The 26,507-nt window shown below is 38.3% G+C and overlaps 1 protein-coding gene across 7 annotated transcripts; it reads left to right on the top strand.

The window, feature by feature from the left end:
• The first annotated feature begins 14,857 nt into the window (after positions 1-14,857).
• LOC110910730 lies at positions 14,858-26,507 on the top strand. Of its 7 annotated transcripts, none has more exons than XM_022155335.2 (14): positions 14,858-15,112; positions 17,434-17,552; positions 17,633-17,717; positions 17,795-17,897; positions 18,026-18,191; positions 18,265-18,692; positions 19,255-19,336; positions 21,357-21,533; positions 21,615-21,668; positions 21,795-21,887; positions 22,842-22,907; positions 23,170-23,216; positions 24,529-25,137; positions 25,979-26,507. In XM_022155335.2, the coding sequence occupies exons 2-14, from the start codon at positions 17,436-17,438 to the stop codon at positions 26,316-26,318; spliced, it is 2,367 nt and encodes a 788-aa protein (XP_022011027.1). In that variant the 5' UTR covers positions 14,858-15,112; positions 17,434-17,435; the 3' UTR covers positions 26,319-26,507. The 7 variants fall into 7 exon arrangements, with proteins under 7 accessions (XP_022011027.1, XP_022011023.1, XP_035840067.1 ...); XM_022155331.2 differs by having other exon boundaries at positions 17,355-17,552; XM_035984174.1 differs by having other exon boundaries at positions 14,858-15,125; positions 17,424-17,552.

The raw sequence follows: 26,507 nt of genomic DNA, 5'->3' as shown, positions 1-26,507 counted from the left end.
AAATAAAAATAAATAAATAATAATAATTAAATATAAAAAAACTTAATCAACGTTATTATGAATTTAATTATAACTATAAATGGTTTTAAAACTTAAAAGATGCTAACCAATTAGAAACGAAAATTACTAAAAGGTAATTTCATGGGGTATTATTATCTATAATACCTAATAATTGCAACAATAATGATTAAATAATGAACTTAATTACAGATGGTTTAAAACTCAAAAGAATGCTCTTTGCATCTTACCTCAAGTCTCATGGAATAAGGTTCAAATGATAACCATTGCATAATTAGGAACCACTTTTTAGCCCTTGGATCGTATTTTGATGGTTGAGACCTTTAAGTGCAATATCTATATCTCTAAGATGAAGATAATGTATGGTAATGAAGATTTGGAGCAGCAAGAGGTAAAAACAGCCCGAATTTTTCCTTTTATAAATTCGATTCGATTCATGAGTGTTAGTGTGTGTGTTTATATTGATTAGGGTTTCATCAAATGCAATGTGAGGGTTTCCAATCGGTGTTTATACAAATAATATAGAACCCAATTTTTATGTATATGTATGTAGTGTGTAGTATGGGGTCTTGCTTACCTCATTCAAGGAATAACAATGAAAGACAGGGGTCATTGATTTCGAAAAACTCCGCCCTTTTGTTCGCCTTCTTCCTGATTTTAAGTTACGGTGAGTCAATTTCCTTTTTTTCTGATTCTAATCGATTAAGAACTATACGTGATTAACTAACGAATTGTGGTAGATTTTATGTTTCTATTGCAGTATTTGGATTGAATTGACTGTTGCAATTTAATAATCGTCAGTTATAGTTCGTTTTTTGAATATAGAGAAACACTGACTTATTTAAGGTGCTTGATTTGGGTGAATAGTAGCAATATAAACTGCTATTGTAATTTGGTGTGATATTCAATTCAATATCAGCAACCTAATCAAATTGTTCCCTAAACATAGAGTAAATGTGTTCACCAGCAAGGTAATAATATGTACTAATTTTCAATTATAAGAGACTTCTAATAAGGAAATATAGCTATTAGGTTATGTCAAGGTAAGCATAGTTTATAAAGAATATGTTGCAGAATAAAGTTAATACAACATTTTAGTAATAAATAATAAACTGCTTTCTTATCTATAAAAGGGAACAAAACCTGCAATTTGACTTTTAGATGTCAAAACTGAATTTATATGTATATGTGTATGTAGTATAATATATATATATTTAACATCTATTTTACACCATCTAAAACAATGAAAAAGAAAAAATAAAAATAAAAAAATTTGAAAACTGTGACGTCTTTTGAAGAGGGTTGAGAAACCACACGTCCACAGAATTGAAGTTTTGTGAGACCACATGTGGTGGGGTGCAAACCTCTCTCAAAGCGTCTTAAAAACGCGGGGGAACACTGTACCCTCGGGCGTTTTGGGCCTTTTTTTGACTGGTAGTGCTACCACAAAGCGCCGAACGAGGAGTGGACTTTGGTCAAAATAACCATGGTCAAACGGTTAACTTTAAAAAAAACGGTTTTTGTTTTAAAAATCTATACTATATTCGCACTTTCGTACCGTGTCACGCACTATCTATATCAGTCGTCGTTCCAGGAAAAAACAATAACTATTATGCATGTCGTGCATCGCACGGGTGTTCCCCCTAGTATATACAATAATTCAATGTTAATCGTATAAATTTATTTAGTTAAATGTTTTAATCTTTTAAATTAAAAGAGGATAGTAAATATAGCAAGTACTAAGTAAAAGAGGATAGTAAATATAGATAGTTAAATGTTTATTTTTATTTAGTTTATTTTTATTTAGTTAAATGTTTTAATCTTTTAAATTAAAAGAGGATAGTAAATATAGTAAATCCCCCACTTGTAGTGGAGTGGTGGAAAGAACTTTGGGTTTCCTTGGAGACCCGGGTTCGATCCCCACCTGCTACATTTGGGGGTAAGGGCAATGAGGGCGAGGAGTCCCGTGGACACAAAGGACCGCGGGCCTGAGCCTGAGCCCGTCCCCGGTTTTCATCCGACTGTTACTCTAGCGACGCTTCTCGTGTGGAGGCAGAACGGTTTCCGGGGGAAAGCCGAAACCAAGTCTGATAACCAGCGCGGACTCGGTTAAGACAACGTAGTCTGGGCAGACTTGGCTAGGGCCCCCTGGCTCGGGGGGTGTGGGAGCTGCTCTGACAACCTAATAGTAGACTCTCACCTTTCAAAAAAAAAAAAAAAGTAAGGTGACACTGAATGATTAAAGTGGGTTAAGACATTAGCTCTAAACCACAAGCTAAAATATGCTTGAAGTGGTTTTATTTTAGTGTGTACCCACTAAAAAAGGGGCAAAACCCTGATAAACATGAAAACAATTAGAGAGGAAGAGACACTTAAAAGTAAGTATTCTAGCATCGATCAACTATCACCTATAATGTCAAATTTGGTTCAAAGTATCCATTATTTAGTAAGTAGTGACGGCGTCTACCCATGTCATAAATTTTAATTTTAATAAAGTCAAATGTTAATATAAATAACAAACTTCATTAAAACTAAAGAGAATACACATAATTGAAATTAAACAATTAACCGGAAGGCAAATAAAAAACGATAATTTTTAAAATAAAAACAACCTAGAAATCCGGTAAATGGCTCGTCGGCCAACCCATTTTTCTGCAAGTTTTCGTTTGCGGGCTACAAAGACTTTTTACACTTTGACGGAGAGATTTTTGTGAGGCGTAGTATACTTTTGAAAATAATTGTCTTTCGTCGCTTGGGTGACATTTTCGCTTGTTCACTAATCAAGGCCGTAGAGGCTAGGATATTTTCTTGTCTTGCATCGGCCAACGCTTGCATCCTCGCTTCCTTCTTTTGGGCATAAGCTCTTATTTCATCGCCTACCAATCCGATTTGGCTTGTAATTTGGCTTGACGAACCCGGAGTCCTAACTTGTGCCCCCGTCCTGGGTTGTGTTGGGCTAACTTTGTCGTTCAAGTTTGGCATCGACTTATCGAATGTGTCACACCCCGAAATATCAGAGCTGGCGTGACTGGACCGGTATCTTCATTGCACAGCGGAAGCAAAAAGCTAAGACTTCTAAAAAATGAACGCCCGCTAATTACTCGAAATCCCGTGGGTTCTTCTATTCCAACCGTTCCGTAGTTTTGACAATGTAACCTGAGAAAGAACATGCGAAAAAGTCAACATAAAGTTGAGCGAGTTCATAGTTTGTTTTGAAAAGATTTAAAATAAATCTTTTTGATAACCGGTTTTAAAGTTGTTGGGAAAATGTAGTAAAATCATTTTCTTGGCATGATATATGAAAACTGTGAGTCTAGCCCACGAGAGTCTTTGTGCATTGCACGAGAGAGAATGGGCCAAGCCCAAACGAACCTTTGTAAGCAGGATCAGCGTGTCCTCTTACTTAGGTATAGTTTGAAAAGCGTTACCAAAGTTTGTAAATCGATGTATTTGTGAGTTTCAATCAAATGAATCTTTAAAACATTTGAAAACTTGAGTATCAAAAGCTGGTATGTAAGCGTCTATGAACAGATCATTAATGTTTTGCAAGGACATTAATATGTGTGGCGACATAGGAAGTACTCAACCCTAGCGGATTTCCCCCGGTCCACCCGGTTAGAACAACAAAAGCACTACATGGGCCACACAAGGACCCAAGAGTGGGGCTCGCTACACCCGATAGATCTACCACTTTTGCCCTCGGTCTTATACAAGATTAATGACACTTAAGAGAGATTACTATTCGCTCACCTGATCTAACAGTTCATTCCCTAGCTTAACCATACCCTAGTTAACGTATAATGTGTGAGTTATTCATGTCCTTGGGCCTCTGCCCATGTCCTTGGGCCTTTGCCCACGTCATTTGTGTTATTAAAACTCATGCATGTTTCGAAAAACACTTATGTTTTCATAAAACCGGTATGTTTAGTATAATCTTTTCGTAAACCATTTGAGTTCGTTGAAATTCTGTCGCAAAATGGTTTATAAATATGTGATATTGATTTATCGAAACCTTGTGTGATTTTGCAAAACTTGCATGCCTTTCCACCCCCGAAAACATTTTATAAAAAAATGTAAAACAGTGAAAAGTGGGGGTTATGAACTCACCTTGACATTCCTGTGCAAAGCTAGCTTAACATGATTCCATGATATCATTCCAAGAATGTGAGCTCGCTAGCGTGCAACTAAAGCATTCCTAATCAAGGAATAACTATGAGTTTTCTAGTTAAATCAACGTAGCTAAACTACGTGTCCGAGCTCTACCGAGTCGTTGATTAAACGACCCTAAGGTAGTTGTTATCTTGACTTAGGATAATCGATCGATGGTTATTTGATCCCGTGTATATTCGGGATAAAACTAAGTCTCGAGATCGACTTAGTTTTCGAGTGATTAAGGTGTATATATATATATTCAAATATAAATATATACTTGCGATGCCGTGTTAGTCGTCGTGAATAGACATACGTAGGTGGATAGCGGTTCGTGTCGTTGTAGTTTTCGTAAGATGGAAATAAAAGTGTGTATATATATATACACATATATTTTAAGTCGTGAGTTTAAAATATAAACTCCGAATTCAGTCGTTTGAACTAAATATAAAAACTATATTTAGTTCGTAAGAAAGTTTAAAGTCGACCTTTAAAATAAATGTAAGCGATTAAATTGATTTTATAATCTAACACGAAGTAACGTCGTTTGAAATAACTATAAACCGTTAAGTTTATTTCATAAAAGTTTTATCCTTTCATATAAATTGTTAAACGCTTGAAATAATTATAAATTTTTATATTTATTTTGTATAAGTTTCAACTTTCGTTAAGTATAACTCGTGGGTGGTCGAAGTGTTATAACTTCGTTTTATAACTCGTAAAACGTCGTCAAATAAATAATACTTTCGTATTTATTATATAAGAAAACTTGAACTTCATCAAGTGTTGTTTTTAGAATAAAATCGTGTGTCGTGTTTTGAATTTTTAACGGAAAACGGACAGAGTTTCCCCTGTTTTTGGAATAACCTCGACAACTCAAGTTGTCGTTATTTGTCAAAAATCAATCAACAATTAATACTATAAGTAATCAATATAAAATTTTCGTCGAGTATATTAACTGTAAACTAATTTCAAATTGAATCGGTTCGAGCTCGGTCGCGTATAACTATAACTCTAAAAATAACGCTTGCTACGTTTAAACTTTACCGGTCCTGAGTTGACCGCCTTTGACCCGAGTGTTGACTGCATTGACTTGCTTTGACCGATTGACTTTTGTTGACCTGTTTTGACCAATCTTGACTGAGCCGAAACTGAGTTGACTCGGGTGTTGACCGAGTCGAACCATATTGAGTTAACCGGAACCCAATTCTGAGTCTGAACTGAGTCGAACAGTAACCGAACCCAGTTGACTGAGTATTGATCGAGTCAACTCGGTTTGACCGAGTTGACCTGAACCTGAGATCTGACCCGAACACCGAAAAATATCTAAACCGTATCACGATCCATCTCACTGTCGCCGCCGCTGACTTGGTTCCGACGGTGTCATCGTCGTCGGCCGTCACCAACACATCCGAACCAAAACAAAACAAAAATATATTGATTACAATCTGCGTAATCGTTACGAGTTTACCCGAAAAAAAAATGCTTACCGGAACTCCAGCGACCACTGCCGTGACCTCCACGTCGAGCACCTCCACTGTCATCATTATCATCGTATCGTCATCATCATCATCATCATCGGAACCTCGGCGTCGCTTCCATCACCGCCGCCTCTTTCTCTCCCTCGGTTCCCCTCTCTTTCTCTCGCTTCTCTGATGTCGCGCTGCTGTGCGCCACCACCAAGCAATGGTGGTGGCCGGCCGTTGAATCGTGTAACAGGGGTGTTGGGTTTGTCGGAGAATGGCAGCCGGCCAGAAAACGGGGCTCCGGTAGCCGGAGTTTAACGAGAGAGAGAGAGAGAGAGAGGAGTCGGTGTGCGTGTGAGGGTGGCTGCGTCATCGTCGGACCACCCTGAATGGTGGCCGACCTTCATCTGTTTGCCGGTGCTCCGCCGACTGCCGGATTACATCAATCAGAGAGAGGAGAGTGCACTGTTGGTGTGGATTAGGGTTCTAAAAAAAAACAAACGCAGAGAAGAGGAGCTGGGTTCTGTAGTTGTGTGCTCATGTTTCAAATGAGGGGATTTTAGGGTTTACTACTTATTTATAGTTAGGTTTTAAGTGAGCTTGGGCCCTAGGCCCACAAGCCCGTTTCACGCGGCCCGACACGCTTTCGAAGCCCGTTTTTAAACGTGATTGTCATAAATTGTCGTTTAATAAAGTCTTAGAGTCGAACCGCTAAATATCACGTCGGAGCTTGATATTGAACGCGTTCGTTCGTCGGTCGCGTTAATTCGCGTAAACGGCGCAGATTGTCGCTTTTAAATCCGTTTCTCGATCCATTTTCAACTGCGAACATTAAAATTCTAAAGCGAAACTAAATATATCAAAATACTTCAGTTTTTAAGTTAATACGCGAACCTGATGCTTCCGTTTCGTCGTTGATTGTCGTTGTGTTACTGTTTCCGCGTTTTCCGTTCACGTTTGCGTTTTATGTTGTTCGAAAGCATGAATATTTCGCAAAACAAAACCTTCAAATATAAATTATATGTACAAAGTTTGTATTAGTCGGCGTTGTCAGTATTTTGTACGGTGTCCGCTCGTTACCGCTTATCGTTATGCAACTTCTCCGCAATTCACCATTCGCGTACTGTAAGGTCGAATGAGCGTTCCTAGGCATTACAAAAGCCTAATTGGGTTAACTCGTGCCTTAAACACTATTTATTATCTCCTTAAACGTTCGTTAATCGCGAAATTAGAAGCCGTTAATTACCGGTTGTCACATTCTCCCCCTGTTACAAAAATTTCGTCCTCGAAATTTAGACTATGTTATCTTTTCATGGTTGTGTCGTTTCGCAGGTAAGTCCGAATAATACCAAAGTGAATGACCACGTAGTTGAATCAATACTTATTCAGATTACGTAATTGTAAGGACATTTTGTATCAATAAGAACCCAACGGTTCAAATGAGTTTGTTCCAGAAATCGATGTCAAGTGAACGAAGCATAGTGATACTATCACCAATGTGACTATGTTTACAGGGGTCCAACAAAAGACGAAATTCAACCAATGGAATTCCAAATGAACGTTCACAAACTGCAAATCAATTTTTGAAACAACAGAATTTACTACCAACTGAATCTTGTGTTGGTTATTGTATAAATGAAACTCGAATTCAACAAACTCAAATAAATAGAATCATAAAAATGATTTATCAACTACTGAACCATTAACTACTGAACCATTAAATGAATAACATCAACGTGTTGCAAGGATACACCAAAACGAAATACAACCGAACCTGGTGTATCATCGTCTTAATACATAGTTGCATTAGGACTATTTGTGTGATTAGTCAAACAAAGAGCATGCGTAGTTTCGCATGAACGACTGATCGTGATTAGCACAAGCTACAAGTTTATACCGACACCACAAGGTGTCGTAGTGAGTGAAATAATTCAATAATAACGGTGATCAAGAAAGCATCACCGTGTTTTGCATGAAGCGCTCGATCATGATTAGCCCAAGCTACGAGTTTATACCGACACCACAAGGTGTCGTAGTGATTGAAATAATTCAATAATAGCGGTGATCGAACAAGTATCACCTGTGTTTTACATGAAATGCTCGATGATGATTAGCCCAAGCTACGAGTTTATACCGACACCACAAGGTGTCGTAGTGATTTAAATAATTCAATAATAGCGGTGATCGAAAAAGTATCACCTGTGTTTTACATGAAACGCTCGATGATAATTAGCCCAAGCTACAAATTTATACCGACACCACAAGGTGTCGTAGTGATTGAAATAATTCAATAATAGCGGTGAGCAAATAAGTTCATCGTGTTTGAAATCAAATGAAAGGTTCATCGGAGTAAATCTGAATATTTATTTCAAACAAATCTCATAGGATTTTCAACTGAAAACGAAACAAATAAACAATGTTTTCCGATCGAAGATGAAAGAGCAATGAATATCACAAAATGTTCGATCGATGTTGAAAGAACCGTTAAGAGGTACAACGAAATACGAAATGAATTTGTGTACCATTATCTTAACACACGATTGTATTAAGATTGCTTTAATATGATAAATCAACAGAGCGGATTTAATAACAATAAACAAATAGATAAATAATTAAATCCATACATGATGTGTGTAAACGAGGTTAGCGCAAGATTCAAATTTGTGAAAACATCACCACAAGGTGATCGTGATCAAGGAAACGATTCAATGAAGTCAAAGACCAAACAAGCATTGTATAGTTCAAAGTAAATGAAGTGCTTGTTGGGATTATTTCGAATATATGGCCTCAATCCATCATATGGAACCTTGAATCGAATATATATTACGAGCAAGTTCAATCAATTGAACTTGATTGAAACATAATCCAACAATAAATTCATGTATCAATAAGGAAGTTTCGACATAGCCACAACGAAAAACCATGTATGTAGCTTGAAAAGGAAATGAGCTTCAACAAGTTTCGTTGACTCGATATCAAGAAGTCAACGCTTTGCAACAATGAAATCATCCAAATCACAATGCAATAATCGACATAGCGAAACAATATTGAACGTTGATAAAGCAACAATTTCGAGTGAAGCCACATGCATAACAAATAACGCATGTGTAACATATGACTTTGTCAAGAATGAAGCAAATTAGTATTCGCTATTATGAAAGAAAATCTCTGTGACGCAATAACCATTAGGGGGAGTAGAAATGCAAAAATCTACTCGCTATATGCAAAAGCCAGAATTTCAATAAAAGAAATTTAAGGACTTTACCTGGAATTTCGAACATAGCGTAATCGCCATAGTGAAATAGGGGGATACGAAGACATGTGACTTCTTTTGCAGCGTCAATAGTTGGGAGTCTCTTTAGACTAAGTATCGATCGTTGTGAAATCTTGTTTAAACGTACCTCAGCGTGAATCATGTCGCTTGTATGATCGCGTGGCTATTTGCCGCATTTCGACCCGTAGTTCTCCCGCTGACGGGATTAGCATCGTTGTTGTCATGCCCAATCATGTTTTCCAAAGGCCCTGCCTCGAAAGTCGTGTGTGATATACTTCGACGTCCGCTAACGTATAGTTTAAGTTTCATGTATACTTGTGCACTAGCGCTTCGTTTCGCGTAGAATGTGATGTGCTCCGACATCTGTTGACGTATAATTTAAGTTTCACATGTACTCGCGCACTAGTGTTTCGTTCCATGTAGAATGTGATGTGCTCCGTCATATGTTGACATATAATTTGAGTTTCATGTATTCCTGTGCACTAGTGTTTCGTTTCGCGTAGGTTACCTGCTCGGGTAAGTAAGATAGCATAGACGACATAATATAATGGTGTTTGCCCAAGTTAACAGTCGCAGTTCCTACGTAATGACCTTTAATGGATTTTGACATAAGTTCTCCAAAGGTCCTAAATGCTTGTTATCAAAACTCTCAAGGTTTTGCTTTATGTGTGTAATTGTTTGGTGTACTGTGTATCAACACAACACTTGTGTTTGTTTAAAACCAAAATTGTTGACTCATTTTTTCAGCAACGGTTGGAACCCATATTCGAGTACTAGGCGTTCTGTGTGTATTCAACGTCTTATGAATCTAAGTCCACAGAGGATAGTGAGGTTAAAGCCTAGGTATCTCTATAGAAACCTAATTCGCTGAAACCTATAGCTCTGATACCAATCTGTCACACCCCGAAATATCAGAGCTGGCGTGACTGGACCGGTATCTTCATTGCACAGCGGAAGCAAAAAGCTAAGACTTCTAAAAAAAATGAACGCCCGCTAATTACTCGAAATCCCGTGGGTTCTTCTATTCCAACCGTTCCGTAGTTTTGACAATGTAACCTGAGAAAGAACATGCGAAAAAGTCAACATAAAGTTGAGCGAGTTCATAGTTTGTTTTGAAAAGATTTAAAATAAATCTTTTTGATAACCGGTTTTAAAGTTGTTGGGAAAATGTAGTAAAATCATTTTCTTGGCATGATATATGAAAACTGTGAGTCTAGCCCACGAGAGTCTTTGTGCATTGCACGAGAGAGAATGGGCCAAGCCCAAACGAACCTTTGTAAGCAGGATCAGCGTGTCCTCTTACTTAGGTATAGTTTGAAAAGCGTTACCAAAGTTTGTAAATCGATGTATTTGTGAGTTTCAATCAAATGAATCTTTAAAACATTTGAAAACTTGAGTATCAAAAGCTGGTATGTAAGCGTCTATGAACAGATCATTAATGTTTTGCAAGGACATTAATATGTGTGGCGACATAGGAAGTACTCAACCCTAGCGGATTTCCCCCGGTCCACCCGGTTAGAACAACAAAAGCACTACATGGGCCACACAAGGACCCAAGAGTGGGGCTCGCTACACCCGATAGATCTACCACTTTTGCCCTCGGTCTTATACAAGATTAATGGCACTTAAGAGAGATTACTATTCGCTCACCTGATCTAACAGTTCATTCCCTAGCTTAACCATACCCTAGTTAACGTATAATGTGTGAGTTATTCATGTCCTTGGGCCTCTGCCCATGTCCTTGGGCCTTTGCCCACGTCATTTGTGTTATTAAAACTCATGCATGTTTCGAAAAACACTTATGTTTTCATAAAACCGGTATGTTTAGTATAATCTTTTCGTAAACCATTTGAGTTCGTTGAAATTCTGTCGCAAAATGGTTTATAAATATGTGATATTGATTTATCGAAACCTTGTGTGATTTTGCAAAACTTGCATGCCTTTCCACCCCCGAAAAACATTTTATAAAAAAATGTAAAACAGTGAAAAGTGGGGGTTATGAACTCACTTTGACATTCCTGTGCAAAGCTAGCTTAACATGATTCCATGATATCATTCCAAGAATGTGAGCTCGCTAGCGTGCAACTAAAGCATTCCTAATCAAGGAATAACTATGAGTTTTCTAGTTAAATCAACGTAGCTAAACTACGTATCCGAGCTCTACCGAGTCGTTGATTAAACGACCCTAAGGTAGTTGTTATCTTGACTTAGGATAATCGATCGATGGTTATTTGATCCCGTGTATATTCGGGATAAAACTAAGTCTCGAGATCGACTTAGTTTTCGAGTGATTAAGGTGTATATATATATATTCAAATATAAATATATACTTGCGATGCCGTGTTAGTCGTCGTGAATAGACATACGTAGGTGGATAGCGGTTCGTGTCGTTGTAGTTTTCGTAAGATGGAAATAAAAGTGTGTATATATATATACACATATATTTTAAGTCGTGAGTTTAAAATATAAACTCCGAATTCAGTCGTTTGAACTAAATATAAAAACTATATTTAGTTCGTAAGAAAGTTTAAAGTCGACCTTTAAAATAAATGTAAGCGATTAAATTGATTTTATAATCTAACACGAAGTAACGTCGTTTGAAATAATTATAAACCGTTAAGTTTATTTCATAAAAGTTTTATCCTTTCATATAAATTGTTAAACGCTTGAAATAATTATAAATTTTTATATTTATTTTGTATAAGTTTCAACTTTCGTTAAGTATAACTCGTGGGTGGTTGAAGTGTTATAACTTCGTTTTATAACTCGTAAAACGTCGTCAAATAAATAATACTTTCGTATTTATTATATAAGAAAACTTGAACTTCATCAAGTGTTGTTTTTAGAATAAAATCGTGTGTCGTGTTTTGAATTTTTAACGGAAAACGGACAGAGTTTCCCCTGTTTTTGGAATAACCTCGACAACTCAAGTTGTCGTTATTTGTCAAAAATCAATCAACAATTAATACTATAAGTAATCAATATAAAATTTTCGTCGAGTATATTAACTGTAAACTAATTTCAAATTGAATCGGTTCGAGCTCGGTCGCGTATAACTATAACTCTAAAAATAACGCTTGCTACGTTTAAACTTTACCGGTCCTGAGTTGACCGCCTTTGACCCGAGTGTTGACTGCATTGACTTGCTTTGACCGATTGACTTTTGTTGACCTGTTTTGACCAATCTTGACTGAGCCGAAACTGAGTTGACTCGGGTGTTGACCGAGTCGAACCATACTGAGTTAACCGGAACCCAATTATGAGTCTGAACTGAGTCGAACAGTAACCGAACCCAGTTGACTGAGTATTGATCGAGTCAACTCGGTTTGACCGAGTTGACCTGAACCTGAGATCTGACCCGAACACCGAAAAATATCTAAACCGTATCACGATCCATCTCACTGTCGCCGCCGCTGACTTGGTTCCGACGGTGTCATCGTCGTCGGCCGTCACCAACACATCCGAACCAAAACAAAAAAAATATATTGATTACAATCTGCGTAATCGTTACGAGTTTACCCGAAAAAAAAATGCTTACCGGAACTCCAGCGACCACTGCCGTGACCTCCACGTCGAGCACCTCCACTGTCATCATTATCATCGTATCGTCATCATCATCATCATCATCGGAACCTCGGCGTCGCTTCCATCACCGCCGCCTCTTTCTCTCCCTCGGTTCCCCTCTCTTTCTCTCGCTTCTCTGATGTCGCGCTGCTGTGCGCCACCACCAAGCAATGGTGGTGGCCGGCCGTTGAATCGTGTAACAGGGGTGTTGGGTTTGTCGGAGAATGGCAGCCGGCCAGAAAACGGGGCTCCGGTAGCCGGAGTTTAACGAGAGAGAGAGAGAGGAGTCGGTGTGCGTGTGAGGGTGGCTGCGTCATCGTCGGACCACCCTGAATGGTGGCCGACCTTCATCTGTTTGCCGGTGCTCCGCCGACTGCCGGATTACATCAATCAGAGAGAGGAGAGTGCACTGTTGGTGTGGATTAGGGTTCTAAAAAAAACAAACGCAGAGAAGAGGAGCTGGGTTCTGTAGTTGTGTGCTCATGTTTCAAATGAGGGGATTTTAGGGTTTACTACTTATTTATAGTTAGGTTTTAAGTGAGCTTGGGCCCTAGGCCCACAAGCCCGTTTCACGCGGCCCGACACGCTTTCGAAGCCCGTTTTTAAACGTGATTGTCATAAATTGTCGTTTAATAAAGTCTTAGAGTCGAACCGCTAAATATCACGTCGGAGCTTGATATTGAACGCGTTCGTTCGTCGGTCGCGTTAATTCGCGTAAACGGCGCAGATTGTCGCTTTTAAATCCGTTTCTCGATCCATTTTCAACTGCGAACATTAAAATTCTAAAGCGAAACTAAATATATCAAAATACTTCAGTTTTTAAGTTAATACGCGAACCTGATGCTTTCGTTTCGTCGTTGATTGTCGTTGTGTTACTGTTTCCGCGTTTTCCGTTCACGTTTGCGTTTTATGTTGTTCGAAAGCATGAATATTTCGCAAAACAAAACCTTCAAATATAAATTATATGTACAAAGTTTGTATTAGTCGGCGTTGTCAGTATTTTGTACGGTGTCCGCTCGTTACCGCTTATCGTTATGCAACTTCTCCGCAATTCACCATTCGCGTACTGTAAGGTCGAATGAGCGTTCCTAGGCATTACAAAAGCCTAATTGGGTTAACTCGTGCCTTAAACACTATTTATTATCTCCTTAAACGTTCGTTAATCGCGAAATTAGAAACCGTTAATTACCTGTTGTCACAGAATGGCTCGAAGTTAGTCGAATCAGAGGATTTTCTCTTACCCGAAGTTAGTTAAACTTGATTTATTATATGGTGCTTGTAGTAGATTCTCGTGTCTTGAATTCTTGATTTATTATTTGATGGTTGTATTCTTGTGTCGGATCTTTAAGGTTAATGGTGTTTTTTTTTTTAATTTCAAGTTTAATGTCCATTTGTGTTTATTTGTGTCCGTTTGCGTTTGTTTGTGTTCGTGATTAGGGTCTTCGAACTATACGTGAACATATAAAATTCTTTAACAAATGAACATAGACATAAAATTCTGTTTGACATGTGTTGGCGAACAACTCACTAACATCTGCATTTCCTTAACAAACGAATACGAACATGGTCTCGTTCGTGTTCATTTAAAACCTTAATCGAAACTAAGGCCATGAGTGTACTCTAACATTTGAGGTGTTAACGGTGACATGACATGTAACCAAGATTGAAAAAACCCCTTCCTCCTTATGTTAAAGGACATTAAATGGGTTGTATGTTAACATGTTAACCAGTTGTTAAGAGACTGAATTAATTGTTCTTTATTTTTTTAAACCATAAACCACTATAACCAGTTGTTAAGAGACTGAATTAATTGTTCTTTATTTTTTTAAACCATAAACCACTAAAAAATATGCTCAAATGAAGTTTACGGGATTAAACCATTTCATTGGAGTGTGGTAAAATAAAATGGGAAAGAAAGGTTGATGTAACACTTAGGTGAAATTAAAATGAGTTAAAGTAAACCCAAATGCCTAATAAACACAACTACATAAGTTATTATTAAAAAAAAATAAAATAATAAAATTTTTTTGCCATCACTACTTTGGTGGGTGGTAGAGGTTTTGTGCCTCTTGGAGAGAGACCAGGGTTCAAATCTTGGTATGAGGTAGAATTGATGTAATTTAGAAGGAGTGTTTATGTAAGAGTTAAATGTCTGGTTGGTCCCTGTGGTTTGCAAATATTGCAGACTTGATTTTAGTGGTTTATTAATTACAGAGTTGGTCCAAGTAATTGTAAATTTTGCACTCGGATGATCCTTATCACTAACCCATATTAACTTTCCCAGTTAAATGTATGCAAAATGACTAGATTGCCCCTAAATAATAAAAAAACAAAAAATAAAAATCACCCACCTCATCTTCTTCCTTTCCTCTCTCTATCTCTAAAACCCACCACAAGGCATTTAACTCTATTATGTATTCAGTTAAATTAAATTTGAGCAGTTGAAATGCAAAGCTGGTAGATGTCGCCGACGTTGATAAAAACGAAGAAACGGGCCGCCGGAGCCCTATTTGCGGTGGCTTGACCAGGTTCGGATCCACCAGACTCGCCCGGTCGGCAGTGCAATCGCTTCCGATTCATTCTCCAACGACCGTCGCCTTTGGCTCCACGACTCCTCAGCTCTTCTCCGCCCCATTTTCAGGTCTCCTTTAACTGTAACTTACTTTTCATTTGTTAATTGATTTTGGTTAATAAAACTTACAAAAAATGATGATGAAAATGTGCCCTAACTGATTCTACGATTACCTGTTTTTAGACTGATAGATAATATGTTGTATTAGGTGGTGGTGGGTTGAAGGTGGTGGCGGTGGTGGGTTTTAGAGGGAGGGGAGGAAGAAGATGAGGGTGGACATCTTTTTTTTTTTATTGTTCAGGGGCAATCTAGTCATTTCGCATACATTTAACTGAGAACATTAACATGGGTTATTGATAAGGATCATCTCCGAGTGCAAAATTTGCAACCACTGGACCAACTCTGTAATTAGTAAACCACTGGGACCAAGTCTGCAATATCTGCAAACCACAAGGACCAACCAAGCATTTAACTCGTTTATGTAATCTTTGCCGTTAAAAAAAATTAGAGAAAAATAAATTTATTAAAAAATAAAATGGATTAAAGTACCAGGGTCAGATTGAACCTAAACTGAAAAAGAAAAAAAAGGCAAACAACAGGCTCAAGTCTATTGGTATTAATGGAGGCATTCTGAAGAATCCTAATTAATCTAATCTATATGCCAGTCAAGAGTCGACTCGTTGAATAAGTCGAGCAATAGAGCAGGTCTGCAAAATCCTTTTACCTATAATCTTTGCTTCTAAATTAACCCATCAGATAGAAACGTTTAGGTACATAAATGCATCCTCTGAATTTAAGACCGTGGGGTATGGTGGGGCTTGGGTTGGGGGCATGAGTTGACACGTGGAGTTCGAGCCCTCCCACCGCCTAGTGACGTGTCCGTGGGGTATGGCGGGGCGTGGGTGCACTGCGTTGGTTGGCAGGTTATTAAAAGAAAAAAAAATATATAAAAAATTTAAAACCCAAGGCGAATAGGAGGCCGCCACATCAAACCCAAACCCACGCCCGGCTTCAAACCCAAGCCCCAAGGGCCACGCCCCAACCCAAGCCCCAAGGGGTGATGGCTTGGGCGTTTTCCCCCAACCCACGCCCCAACCCAAGCCCCACACCCCACAGTCTAATCTATAGGTATCAGTAGCATGGAAAAGAGTTTTGATTTATTAAATGCCTAATTAATCATTTTCTTTTTTTTTTATGACATATATCATCTGTTTCTTCTGTCTGTCTGTGCTTCTTTTAATTTTTAGTGTTTAGGCAAATTCTCATGGATCAATTGGTTATCAATCTCATAGTGCATGTTGGCCCAAAAATCTATGAATGTGGTTTATTAAAGACTTAGTTTTGCTATTCAAAAAGGGCTAGCGGTGCAGCTTGTTGCCCGTATTAGACGCAACTGAACTATATAAGCCCTTTAGTTGAAGCATGCTATGTAAATGGAAACGATTAGTGTTTAAACCAAAAGAGGCTTAAGACTATGGTAGCGTTCGTTTCATGGAATGTAATGGAATTGGAATTTAGGTGTGTTTGTTTCATAGAGAGGGAACAGAATCTGGATGGAATTAGAATGTATATTCTCTATCTTATGTCGTTGTTCAATTCTAATTCATTTTTTTTGTTGAAAGTTGAAACCAACGAAATAAAAAATGGAATCAAGATTCCATTTCATTCCATGAAACGAATGCTACCTATGGAAAATGAAGACCGCATTTTGAAAAAAATAGACACCAATAGCCCAAAAACAAATATCTTTATCATGTGTAATATATGAAACAGTTCTTTTTTCTTAATCATGTGAAGCTCATAAACCAGATAACAGTAACCCAAATACGAAAATGTAAGATGTGGGGAGGGGTGCAAGTTCTTAATACTAAAAAGGAGTAAATTACGATTTTGGACCATGTGGTTATATCACTTTTACCCTTTTAGCCCAAAAAAGAATTTTTTAACATCTAAGCCCCCAACGTCTATTTTTCTAACCCTTTTGGTCCCTAACGTCTTTTTTTACTAACTCTTTTGCCCCTAACATTTAATGGACGGGGTTAGTGTTAGGGGCCAAAAGGGTTAGAAAAAAAGACGTTGGGGGCTCAGATGTTAAAAAGTTCTTTTTTGGGCTAAAAGGGTAAAAGTGATATAACCATAGGGGCCAAAATCGTAATTTACTCTACTAAAAAGTAAAAACTTATAGTTCAATGCACCAATATGGATCATGGATTATATCACATTCAATTGCAGTTGATATCTTTATTTTGTTTTATGATATATGCATGTATGTTTAGGTGTATATATCATTTTCTAATTTTATATATTGTAGGTCAATGCACTTTCGGTACCAATATTCTCAGTTCAAACTTACATTTGTGTACACAAATTCTTGTATTAGCTGGGCGCAGTGATGGCCTCAAGGTTCCAGGCGGTGGCACTTGTATCATCACCTACGTACTCAAATGCAGTTGCATGGTCGAATGAAAACTTGGTCGCAGTTGCCTCCGGACACTTTGTTACCATCATGGTAATTTTATCATTTACGTGTTATTATAGCTTGACGCCTAAACCTTCAATTTATTTCACATTCATATTATCTTTTGCCAGAACCCTGCTATGCCATTTGGACCTAAAGGTTTAATCACAATTCCCGACAGCAAACCTTTTCCAATTGGTGTTATTGAGAGAAAAGGTACATTTGAATCATTTTTTTTTTTTTTTAATTGGTGCTTATGTTATGTTTTCTTATATGATATATAATGTTCACAGACGTGGCCTCTGGTTGTATGTTGCCTACGTGTTTGTCTCGTGATGTGCGTCCTTTTGTACGCTCAATATCTTGGTCTCCTCTTGGATTGGCTCCTAATGCTGGGTACGCACTTCTATGATCCATCAGGGCATGAAGCAGTGTAAAAGTGACTTATAGGCTATAAGTTTCACCTTTTTCCAGTAATAACCCCAAGAAACGTTTAACGTTGTGTCAATTATATTTCCGTATAGGTGTTTGCTTGCTGTTTGCACCACTAAAGGGGTCGTTAAGGTTTACCGCTCCCCTTTTCGTGAATTTTCTGCAGAGTGGGTAGAGGTTATGGATGTATCAGAAATGTTACATACATATTTTGCAAAAAATGGATATGCGGAAGCTCACATTGAATCCCCGGAAGATGTAAGTTGACTAATAATGTTAACTTGCTATCTAATGTCTCGTTGCAATGATCTTTAGTCAATTTTCTTTCAAGTGTGAAGCTACTCAAGTCGGTTCCGAGCAAGACGACAGTGATGATGATGATGCACCGATAGCTCATATCGGAATCAGAAACAAAAGCAGAAGACAAAAAAATCGCCCCTTTATAACCGCAGAGCAGTATGCGCGCCGTAGTGCAATGCTTTCATCACTGGTTGTTGCGTGGTCCCCGATGCTTGATCGTGAGTCATCAAGGAACTTTTGTATACTTGCCATTGGTGCCAAAAGTGGAAAAATATCGTTTTGGAGAGTCGACGGACCGCAACGCTACTCCATAACACAGGGAAGCAATCCCCCTCCGGTTGCATTGCTCATAGGATCTATCCAAGTGCACGATTCTTGGATCACGGCAATCGGTTTCTCGAAGTTTGTTTCTGACGGATCACCTCAGCTTCTAATATCCACCGGATCCTCCGATGGCAGGTGAGTTGGTCTTCAACTCTTTATCCTGTTTGGGTTTTGATTAAAGTACACAGATGGTCCCTGTGGTTTAACAAAATTTTGGATTTGGTCCCTAGCTTTCCAAAAGTACATAGCTGGTCCCTGTGGTTTGCACTTTGTAACGCATTTAGTCCCCGGCTTTTTCCGAAAGTACACGGATAGTCCCTGTGGTTTAACAAAATTTTGGATTTGGTCCCTAGCTTTCCAAAAGTACACAAATGGTCCCTCTGGCTTGCACCTTGTAACGCATTTAGTCCCCGGATTTTTCCAAAAGTACATGGATGGTCATTGTGGTTTGCACTTTGTAACGCATTTAGTCCCTAACTTGGACATGCTTTATAAAACCTTTGGATTTGTTGGCTAGGGACTAAATGCGTTACAAAATGCAAACCACAGGGACCATCCGTGTACTTTTGGAAAGCTAGGGACCAAATCCAAAATTTCCGTAATATCCATGTACTTTACTCTTGTTTTTTTTTTTCAGTTATACATTTAGTGCTAACTCGCTGCGATTCACTGGTTATTCTGTTTTTGGCGATTTCAGTGTTAAACTCTGGCGGGGATATATCGATGACATCCTCAAGTCCACTGAAGATAGTCATGCTTCCTTTTCTCTGTTGAAGGAAGTAAGTATTTTGTACTAGTATAAATTCTAGGGCTGCAAACGAACCGAACGGACGCAAACAAGACCTTGTTTGTGTTCGTTTGTTAAGGAAATATGTGTTCACGAACTGTTCATGAATACTAATCGAAAGAGATTTTCTAGTTCGTGTTCGTTTGTTAAGGAAATATAAGTGTTCACGAACTGTTCATGAACGCTAACCGAACGAGATTTTATGTTGTTCGTTTGCTAATTTTAGGCAACGAACGCAAACGAACACAAGTTGAAACAAACAAACTGTTCCTTGTTCATGTACGTAAGAGTTAAATGCCCGGATAGTCCCTGTGGTTTGCCCCCTTTTTCACCTTTAGTCCCTAACTTTCTAAAATTACAGCTATAGTCCCCAACTTTTGCAATTTTGTTCCCGGATAGTCCCTGAAACGGATGAAGGTTAGTTTTCTCAGTTAAGTGAGTGTGAAATGACTAAAATGCACTTAATATAAAAATAACTATTAAGTCATTAAAATAAAATAATTAATATATTATAATTCAGGTGGGGCCCACATGGTTTATTATAAACCTATCCCTTATTTCTCTCTCTCGTGTCCACTGGATCCAGCGGAGAACCACCACGACCTCCACCCTATGCACTGCCTCCAACCACCGCCTACCGCCTCCAATCAACCACCACTTACCCCGTCGTTAGAGAGCCTATAATTGTGATGACAAGGTAAACAAAGGCGCTCAGGATTCGGAGTGTTCCGACATCGAATGGGAAGAAGGTTATCGTTCTGGTCAGAGGAAGATTGTGATTCTGCATCAGACAGTTCGTGCCAACATTTGAAGATTAATCAAGATTATATGAACTATGATGAATCTGAGGTGACATCAACAACTTCTGAATCAGATATAAATGATAAAATGGATCAGCATATCATTGATCAGCAAGAACAAACTTCTCAGGAGTCAAAAATTGTCCCACATTTTGTAGAGAAGTTGAGCAGTAAAGCTGACAACAATCGGACCATGATAATCTACAACATCATACAGTTCAACATATCTGTGTTCATCAATGGCGAAAAAATAGAGCACTCTGTTTAAGTCCCTGCAGCTTCTGTTGCTGCTGATAAAATGGAGATAGACAAGCCCACGGACGAAGAAGCCAGCGAGGTGAATCAAATGGCTGCAGATGTGATTGAAAAACAGGAAAATTTGCAGGTTCATTGGCGTTTTGTGGTCGTGGGTGGGTTTATCGGCAGAGGAAGGGATAGGGGTGGGGTGGGTGGCGGCGGGTTGGAAATGTTATGGTCGTGCGTTTTTCCGCCGACGGCGGGGTGGAGGTATTATGGTGGTTGTGGTTTGGATTTTTGTGGTGTGGAAGTGTTATGGTAGTGGTGATGGTGGAAGTTGCAGTAGAGTGAAAAAGGGTGGGGTGGGGGTGGGGTGGGGTGGGTTGACACATGTATTTTTTAAATTTTTTATTTATTAATTTTTAATAGTAAGGGCATTATAGTCATTTAGCATCAGTTTAACTGAGAAAACTAACCCCCATTCGTGTCAAGGACTATCCGGGAACGAAATTGGAAAAGTTGGGGACTATTGCTGTAGTATTAGAAAGTTAGGGACTAAAGGTGAAAAAAAGGCAAACCACAGGGACTATCCGGGCATTTAACTCTGTACGTAATATATATAGTACAGTGATACTTATTTAATATTTTATTTGTTGGAATTTTGAAGTATTTAAAGAAATCATAAACACTAAAAGCGCTAATGAACTATCGAACACAAACGAAAATAAACGAACACGTTACCAAGCGTTCACGAACATAAATGAACCAATGCAGCCTCTGTTCATGTTCGTTCATTCAACTAAACGAACGAAATTTCTTGTTCGTGTCCGTTCATTTATTAAACGAACGAACACAAACGAACTTCCCGCCGAAAGGTTTATGAACCCTTCGCTGAACGTTCAGTTCGTTTGTAGCCCTAATTATTTTCATATGAGCTCCATTAATATAGATATATCTATTTTTGAATGTAAATAGGTTACAAATGTTGGATCAGGCCCTACCTCTGTACTTTCACTTCATGTTCCCGATACTTCCCCACACAAGATAATCTTGGCTGTCGGCAGAGGTTCCGGATCTATAGAAATAGCGACCTACCACACCTCGATCGGAAAGTTTGATGTATCTGCGTCGCATTATGCACATAACCAAGTTGTAAGCTTCCACAACTTTCTTCTAATAATATTGATTATCGTGCATAAAACTCAATACGTTATCCTGTTGGTGGTGAATCAGGTTACAGGTTTGGCTTGGGCTTATGATGGACAATGCTTGTACAGCTGTAGCCAGGTACCGAATTCGACCATGTAATGTGCATAAACAATACAATATGAATATATGATATAGCTAAACGTAGCATGTCTGCTTGCATTGTTAACTTTCTTCATAGCAAAACTTATGTGCCTTTTTTCACAGGATAATTCTTTGCATAGTTGGTTAATAAAAGGAGATTCGCTCCACGAAGTGCCTTTACCTCCAAATATTCTTGGCGTTAAGATGTCCACCGATGTATGATTTGGCTCTTCTTTATTTGTAGCATTTTTTGTTGTCTCAATATAAAAGCAAGAGTACACGGATGGTCCCTGTGGTTAACCAGAATTTTGGATTTAGTCCCTAGGTTCTTTAAAGTACACGGATGGTCCCTATGGTTTGCACTTTGTAACGCAATAAGTCCCCAACTTTTGTCAAAAGTACACAGATGGTCCCTGTGGTATACACTTTGTAACAAATTTAGTCACTAAACGTTGGGGACTAAATGCGTTACAAACTGCAAACCACAGGGAACATCCGTGTACTTTTGGCAAAATTGGGGACTAAATATGTTACAAGTGCAAACCACACGTGTACTTTTGAAAAACTAGGGACTAAATCCAAAAGAGTAAACTGCCATTTTGGTCCCTGAGGTTTGGTTACTTTTGCCACTTTAGTCCAAAACTCAAACCTTTTGTATCTGGGTCCCTGTGGTTTCAGTTTTATTGCCATTTTGGTCCAAAAATGAAATCAGGTCATAATTGTCTTATAAAATCCTGTAATTTTGTCATTTTCCTCAGGGGCAAATCAGGTCATATTTGTCTTATAAAATATGGTATTTATTTGTAAAAAAGAAATGATCATTTTGCCCCTTCGGAAAATGACAAAATAACAGGATTTTATAAGACAAATATGACCTGATGTCATTTTTGGACCAAAATGGCAATAAAACTGAAACCACAGGGACCCAGATGCAAAAAGTTTGAGTTTTGGACTAAAGTGGCAAAATTGAACAAACCACAGGGACTAAAATGGCAGTTTACTCGATCCAAAATTTTAGTTAACCACAAAGACAGTCTGTGTACTTTACTCTAAAAGCAATGTTTGCCTAGGACATGGTTTGATGAAAGAGTTTCATTATAGTCTAATATCCGTAATTCTTATCTTATAATGACTACTAAAGGCAGATAATTTGCATAAATCTTCTGGCAGGTCCCTAATGTTTCCGATGCCTGTTTTGGCATAGCAGTATCCCCTGCGAATCTCGTGCTTGCTGTGGTATGATTTATTCACCTTTAAATATATCTATAAAAATATATATTAAATTGTCAAGTCATCCATATATCATTATTTTGCACCCTGTGATGCACCCACATCTGACCCTTCATCTGTCCCTAAAAACATATCATTAAATTAGTATTGTAGTCATTTTTACATGTCCATTTTGCTAAATTTGCAAAGTATTCGACAAAGTGCTTAGCAAATAAGCTCATATACTTATAGATCTACTCTTAAACTATAGTTTTTCCAAATTTTGCAGGTTCGAAGCTTTGATGTCAATCTGTTAAATCCAATGTATGAGCAAAGGTAAGTTTAATGCTCTACACTATATATTTCAATTATGTTCACATGTGTTGTATGGAGGTGCAGGGAACAATGCAAGAGAATTTATAGAACAATGTAGAATGATAGATCCACCATTTTGATAATCTTGAAAATTATTATATGTAATTGTGGATTTTTAACTCTGCCACAAGGCGAAATGTTGCATAATCAGAAAAGCTTATTGGTTTTGATCTTTCTTGTAAGTCTAGGGGAGCAAACGAGCCGAGCCGAGCCCGAGCTCGACCAGGCTCGAGCTCGAGCTCGTTTAACATATGAAAGCTCGAGTTCGGCCTCGGCTCGATTCGAGCTTTATTTCTAAAGCTCGAGCTCGGCTCGAAGGTAATTTTTCAAGCTCGAGCTCGGCTCGGGCTCGACTCGTTTAGTATTTATTAATTAATTTTTATTAATTATAATTATTGTTATACATATAATTTAGTTATTTTCTATATTTATATAAATGGTAAATATTATTATTTAAATATATGTTTAATATATTAATAAAAAAACTATATAAAAAGAAAGCTCGTTAAGGCTCGCGAGCCGGCTCGAGCTCGATAAGCGAAGCTCGGGCTCGAGCTCGTTTACTAAACGAGCTTGTTTTTAGGCTCGGGCTCGGGCTCGACTCGTTTAGTATTTATTAATTTATTTTTATTAATTATAATTATTGTTATACATATAATTTAGTTATTTTCTATATTTATATAAATGGTAAATATTATTATTTAAATATATGTTCAATATATTAATAAAAAAACTATATAAAAAGAAAGCTCGTTAAGGCTCGCGAGCCGGCTCGAGCTCGATAAGCGAAGCTCGGGCTCGAGCTCGTTTACTAAACGAGCTTGTTTTTAGGCTCGGGCTCGGGCTCGAGCTCGTTTAAGCTCGGCTCGTTCGAGCTTTTTTTCAAGCCGAGCTCGAGTAGCTCGGCTCGTTTGCACAGTGGGTTACCACTCACGCTACGCAGCGGGTTCGAAACGTAGATAAAAATAAGCAAATCACGAGAGTTAAAGTTGTTTGATGTTCTAGTTAAGGGGCTAAACATGTCATTATTAAAGTTGAGAGGCTAAACATGTCATTATTAGAGTTGAGGGGCTAAAGTTGTTAATTATTAAAGTTGAGGGGCTAAAGTTGTTAATTATTAAAGTTGAGGGGCTAAAGTTGTTAATTATTAAAGTTGAGGGGCTAAAGTTGTTTTAGTTAAGGGGCTAAAAATGTCATTATTAAAGTTGAGTGGCTAAAGTTGTTTGATGTTGACAAAATAGCATATTTATAGCATATATAATTTCTAATGCAGGTCACAGAAGGCTGTTGTTGAGTTCTTCTGGATTGGCGGGCAAAAGCTGCAAGACGATAGCGAATCTAACGACGAAAACTTCCCCGGTTTTCCTAACACGGATTTGGTTAATTGGGGGCGTAACATTATATGGTCTTTAAACCAGTACGAACGTCATCCCGACAAGCCTTTAGTCGTATGGGACATGATAGCAGCATTATCGGCTTTCACAAAATCCGAAGTTAACTACGTAGAACAAATACTGGTTAAGTGGCTAACGTCCAGTCTTGGATTTGAGGGTGCCCCTTCTTTTGGAAGCGTTTTGCCGCACGTCTATCGATGTCTTTCCGACTTGACTTCACGTCAGTTGCATCTACTTAATGTTATTAACAGGCATGTTATACTTAAAGAAGCCAAGTTGAATGATTCAAAGCTATGGGTTACGCTTCTTGAAACATGTGAAAAAAATATTCAAGAAAGGCTTGTTGGTTGTAGTTTTTCGGCGATGCTAAACAGTGACGAGCAATGTGTTGGATCGACCCAAATGCGACTGTGGGTCGCAAAAAATGTCGATACGGTAAAAAGTCGTGTAAAACTCCTTGCTTCTGAAGTCAAAAAGATTGAGAAAAGGTATAGTGTTTTTGTAAAGACAATGATTTACTTGTCGCTGTTTTTACCTGTAGTTTTTTCGAGTAAAGTACACGGATGGTCCCTGTGGTTTACCAAAATTTTGGATTGAGTTAATAGCCAAAATGGTCCCTGAGGTTTGCTCACTTTTGCCACTTTAGTCCAAAATCCAAAATTTTTAAATCTGGGTCCCTGAGGTTTGCATTTTGTTGCCATTTTAGTCCAAATTTCAAAAACCCCCTTTTTTGACTGTTGCAACCAGACTATTTTGTCCTTTTGCGCAGGGGTATTCTGGGTTCTTGATCTGAGTTTGTTATAATCTCATAAAAATGACCAAAATACCACTGCACAAAAGGACAAAATAGGCTGGTTGCAACAGTCAAAAAAGAGAGTTTTTGAAATTTGGACTAAAATGGCAATAAAATGCAAACCTCAGGGACCCAGATTTAAAAATTTTGGATTTTGGACTAAATTGACAAAAGTGAGCAAAATTCAGGGACCATTTTGGCTTATTAACTCTTTTGGATTTGGTCCCTAGCTTTCCAAAAGTACACTGATGGTCCCTGTGGTTTGCACTTTGTAACGCATTTAGTCCCCAGCCAACAAATCTAAAGGTTTTAGCATGTCCAAGTTAGGGACTAAATGCGTTACAAAGCGCAAACCACAGGGACCATCCATGCACTTTTAGAAAAAGTTGGGGATTAAATGCGTTACAAAGCGCAAACCACAAGGATCATCTGTGTACTTTTGGAAAGCTAGGGACCAAATCTAAAATTTGGGTAAACCACAGGGACCGTCCGTGTACTTTACTCTTGTTTTTACTAGCAAGTATATATGTATGCAGATCTGTAGCAGAAGCAGAAACGGAGTGTTGTAGCTACTGTTCAGCAAGGGTTCCGTTTGACGATACAGAGGTTGCGTATTGCGAAGGAGCCGAGAAGCATAAACTGGCAAGATGTGCGGTTTCTATGGTCGTGTGTCCTCTTTCTCCGTTATGGTCTTGTGTGTCTTGCAACAGATGGGTCTCGAATTTGGCTCCGGAGACTCTTTTCACATTGCTCAAATACCCTCCACCCGTGCACAAAAAGAGTGAAATAATATTGTCAAAACCGTTCTGTCCGTTTTGTGGGATACTGCTGCAAAGGCTGCAGCCCGAGTTTCTACTATCGACGCTACCTGTATAGATCCTATGTGGTTCTGAACGAGTTTTTTACTACATCTTTCTAACCCCCCTTTTATTTATTTGGGAAATATGATGGGGCGAAACGATTGAGCATGGCATGCAGGTATAATAAACTTGTTTACTCATGTTTAAGATTGATATATCATGTTTAAAATTCCAAACAATATCTCGAAATACTAATTACCTAAAA

This window comes from Helianthus annuus, chromosome 15 (assembly GCF_002127325.2).
Source record: "Helianthus annuus cultivar XRQ/B chromosome 15, HanXRQr2.0-SUNRISE, whole genome shotgun sequence".
Taxonomy (NCBI): Eukaryota; Viridiplantae; Streptophyta; class Magnoliopsida; order Asterales; family Asteraceae; genus Helianthus; species Helianthus annuus.
Note: the sequence above shows the minus strand (reverse complement) of the source record. Positions and strands in the feature narration are given on the sequence as shown.

Excerpts from the sequence above, each read along its gene's own strand:
- LOC110910730 (XM_022155335.2), top strand. The coding sequence starts at position 17,436 with ATGGCCTCAAGGTTCCAGGCGGTGGCACTTGTATCATCACCTACGTAC. Across the intron at positions 19,337-21,356 it reads CCTTTTCTCTGTTGAAGGAA|GTTACAAATGTTGGATCAGG; the intron begins GTAAGTATTTTG and ends GAATGTAAATAG. Across the intron at positions 25,138-25,978 it reads GTCAAAAAGATTGAGAAAAG|ATCTGTAGCAGAAGCAGAAA; the intron begins GTATAGTGTTTT and ends ATATGTATGCAG.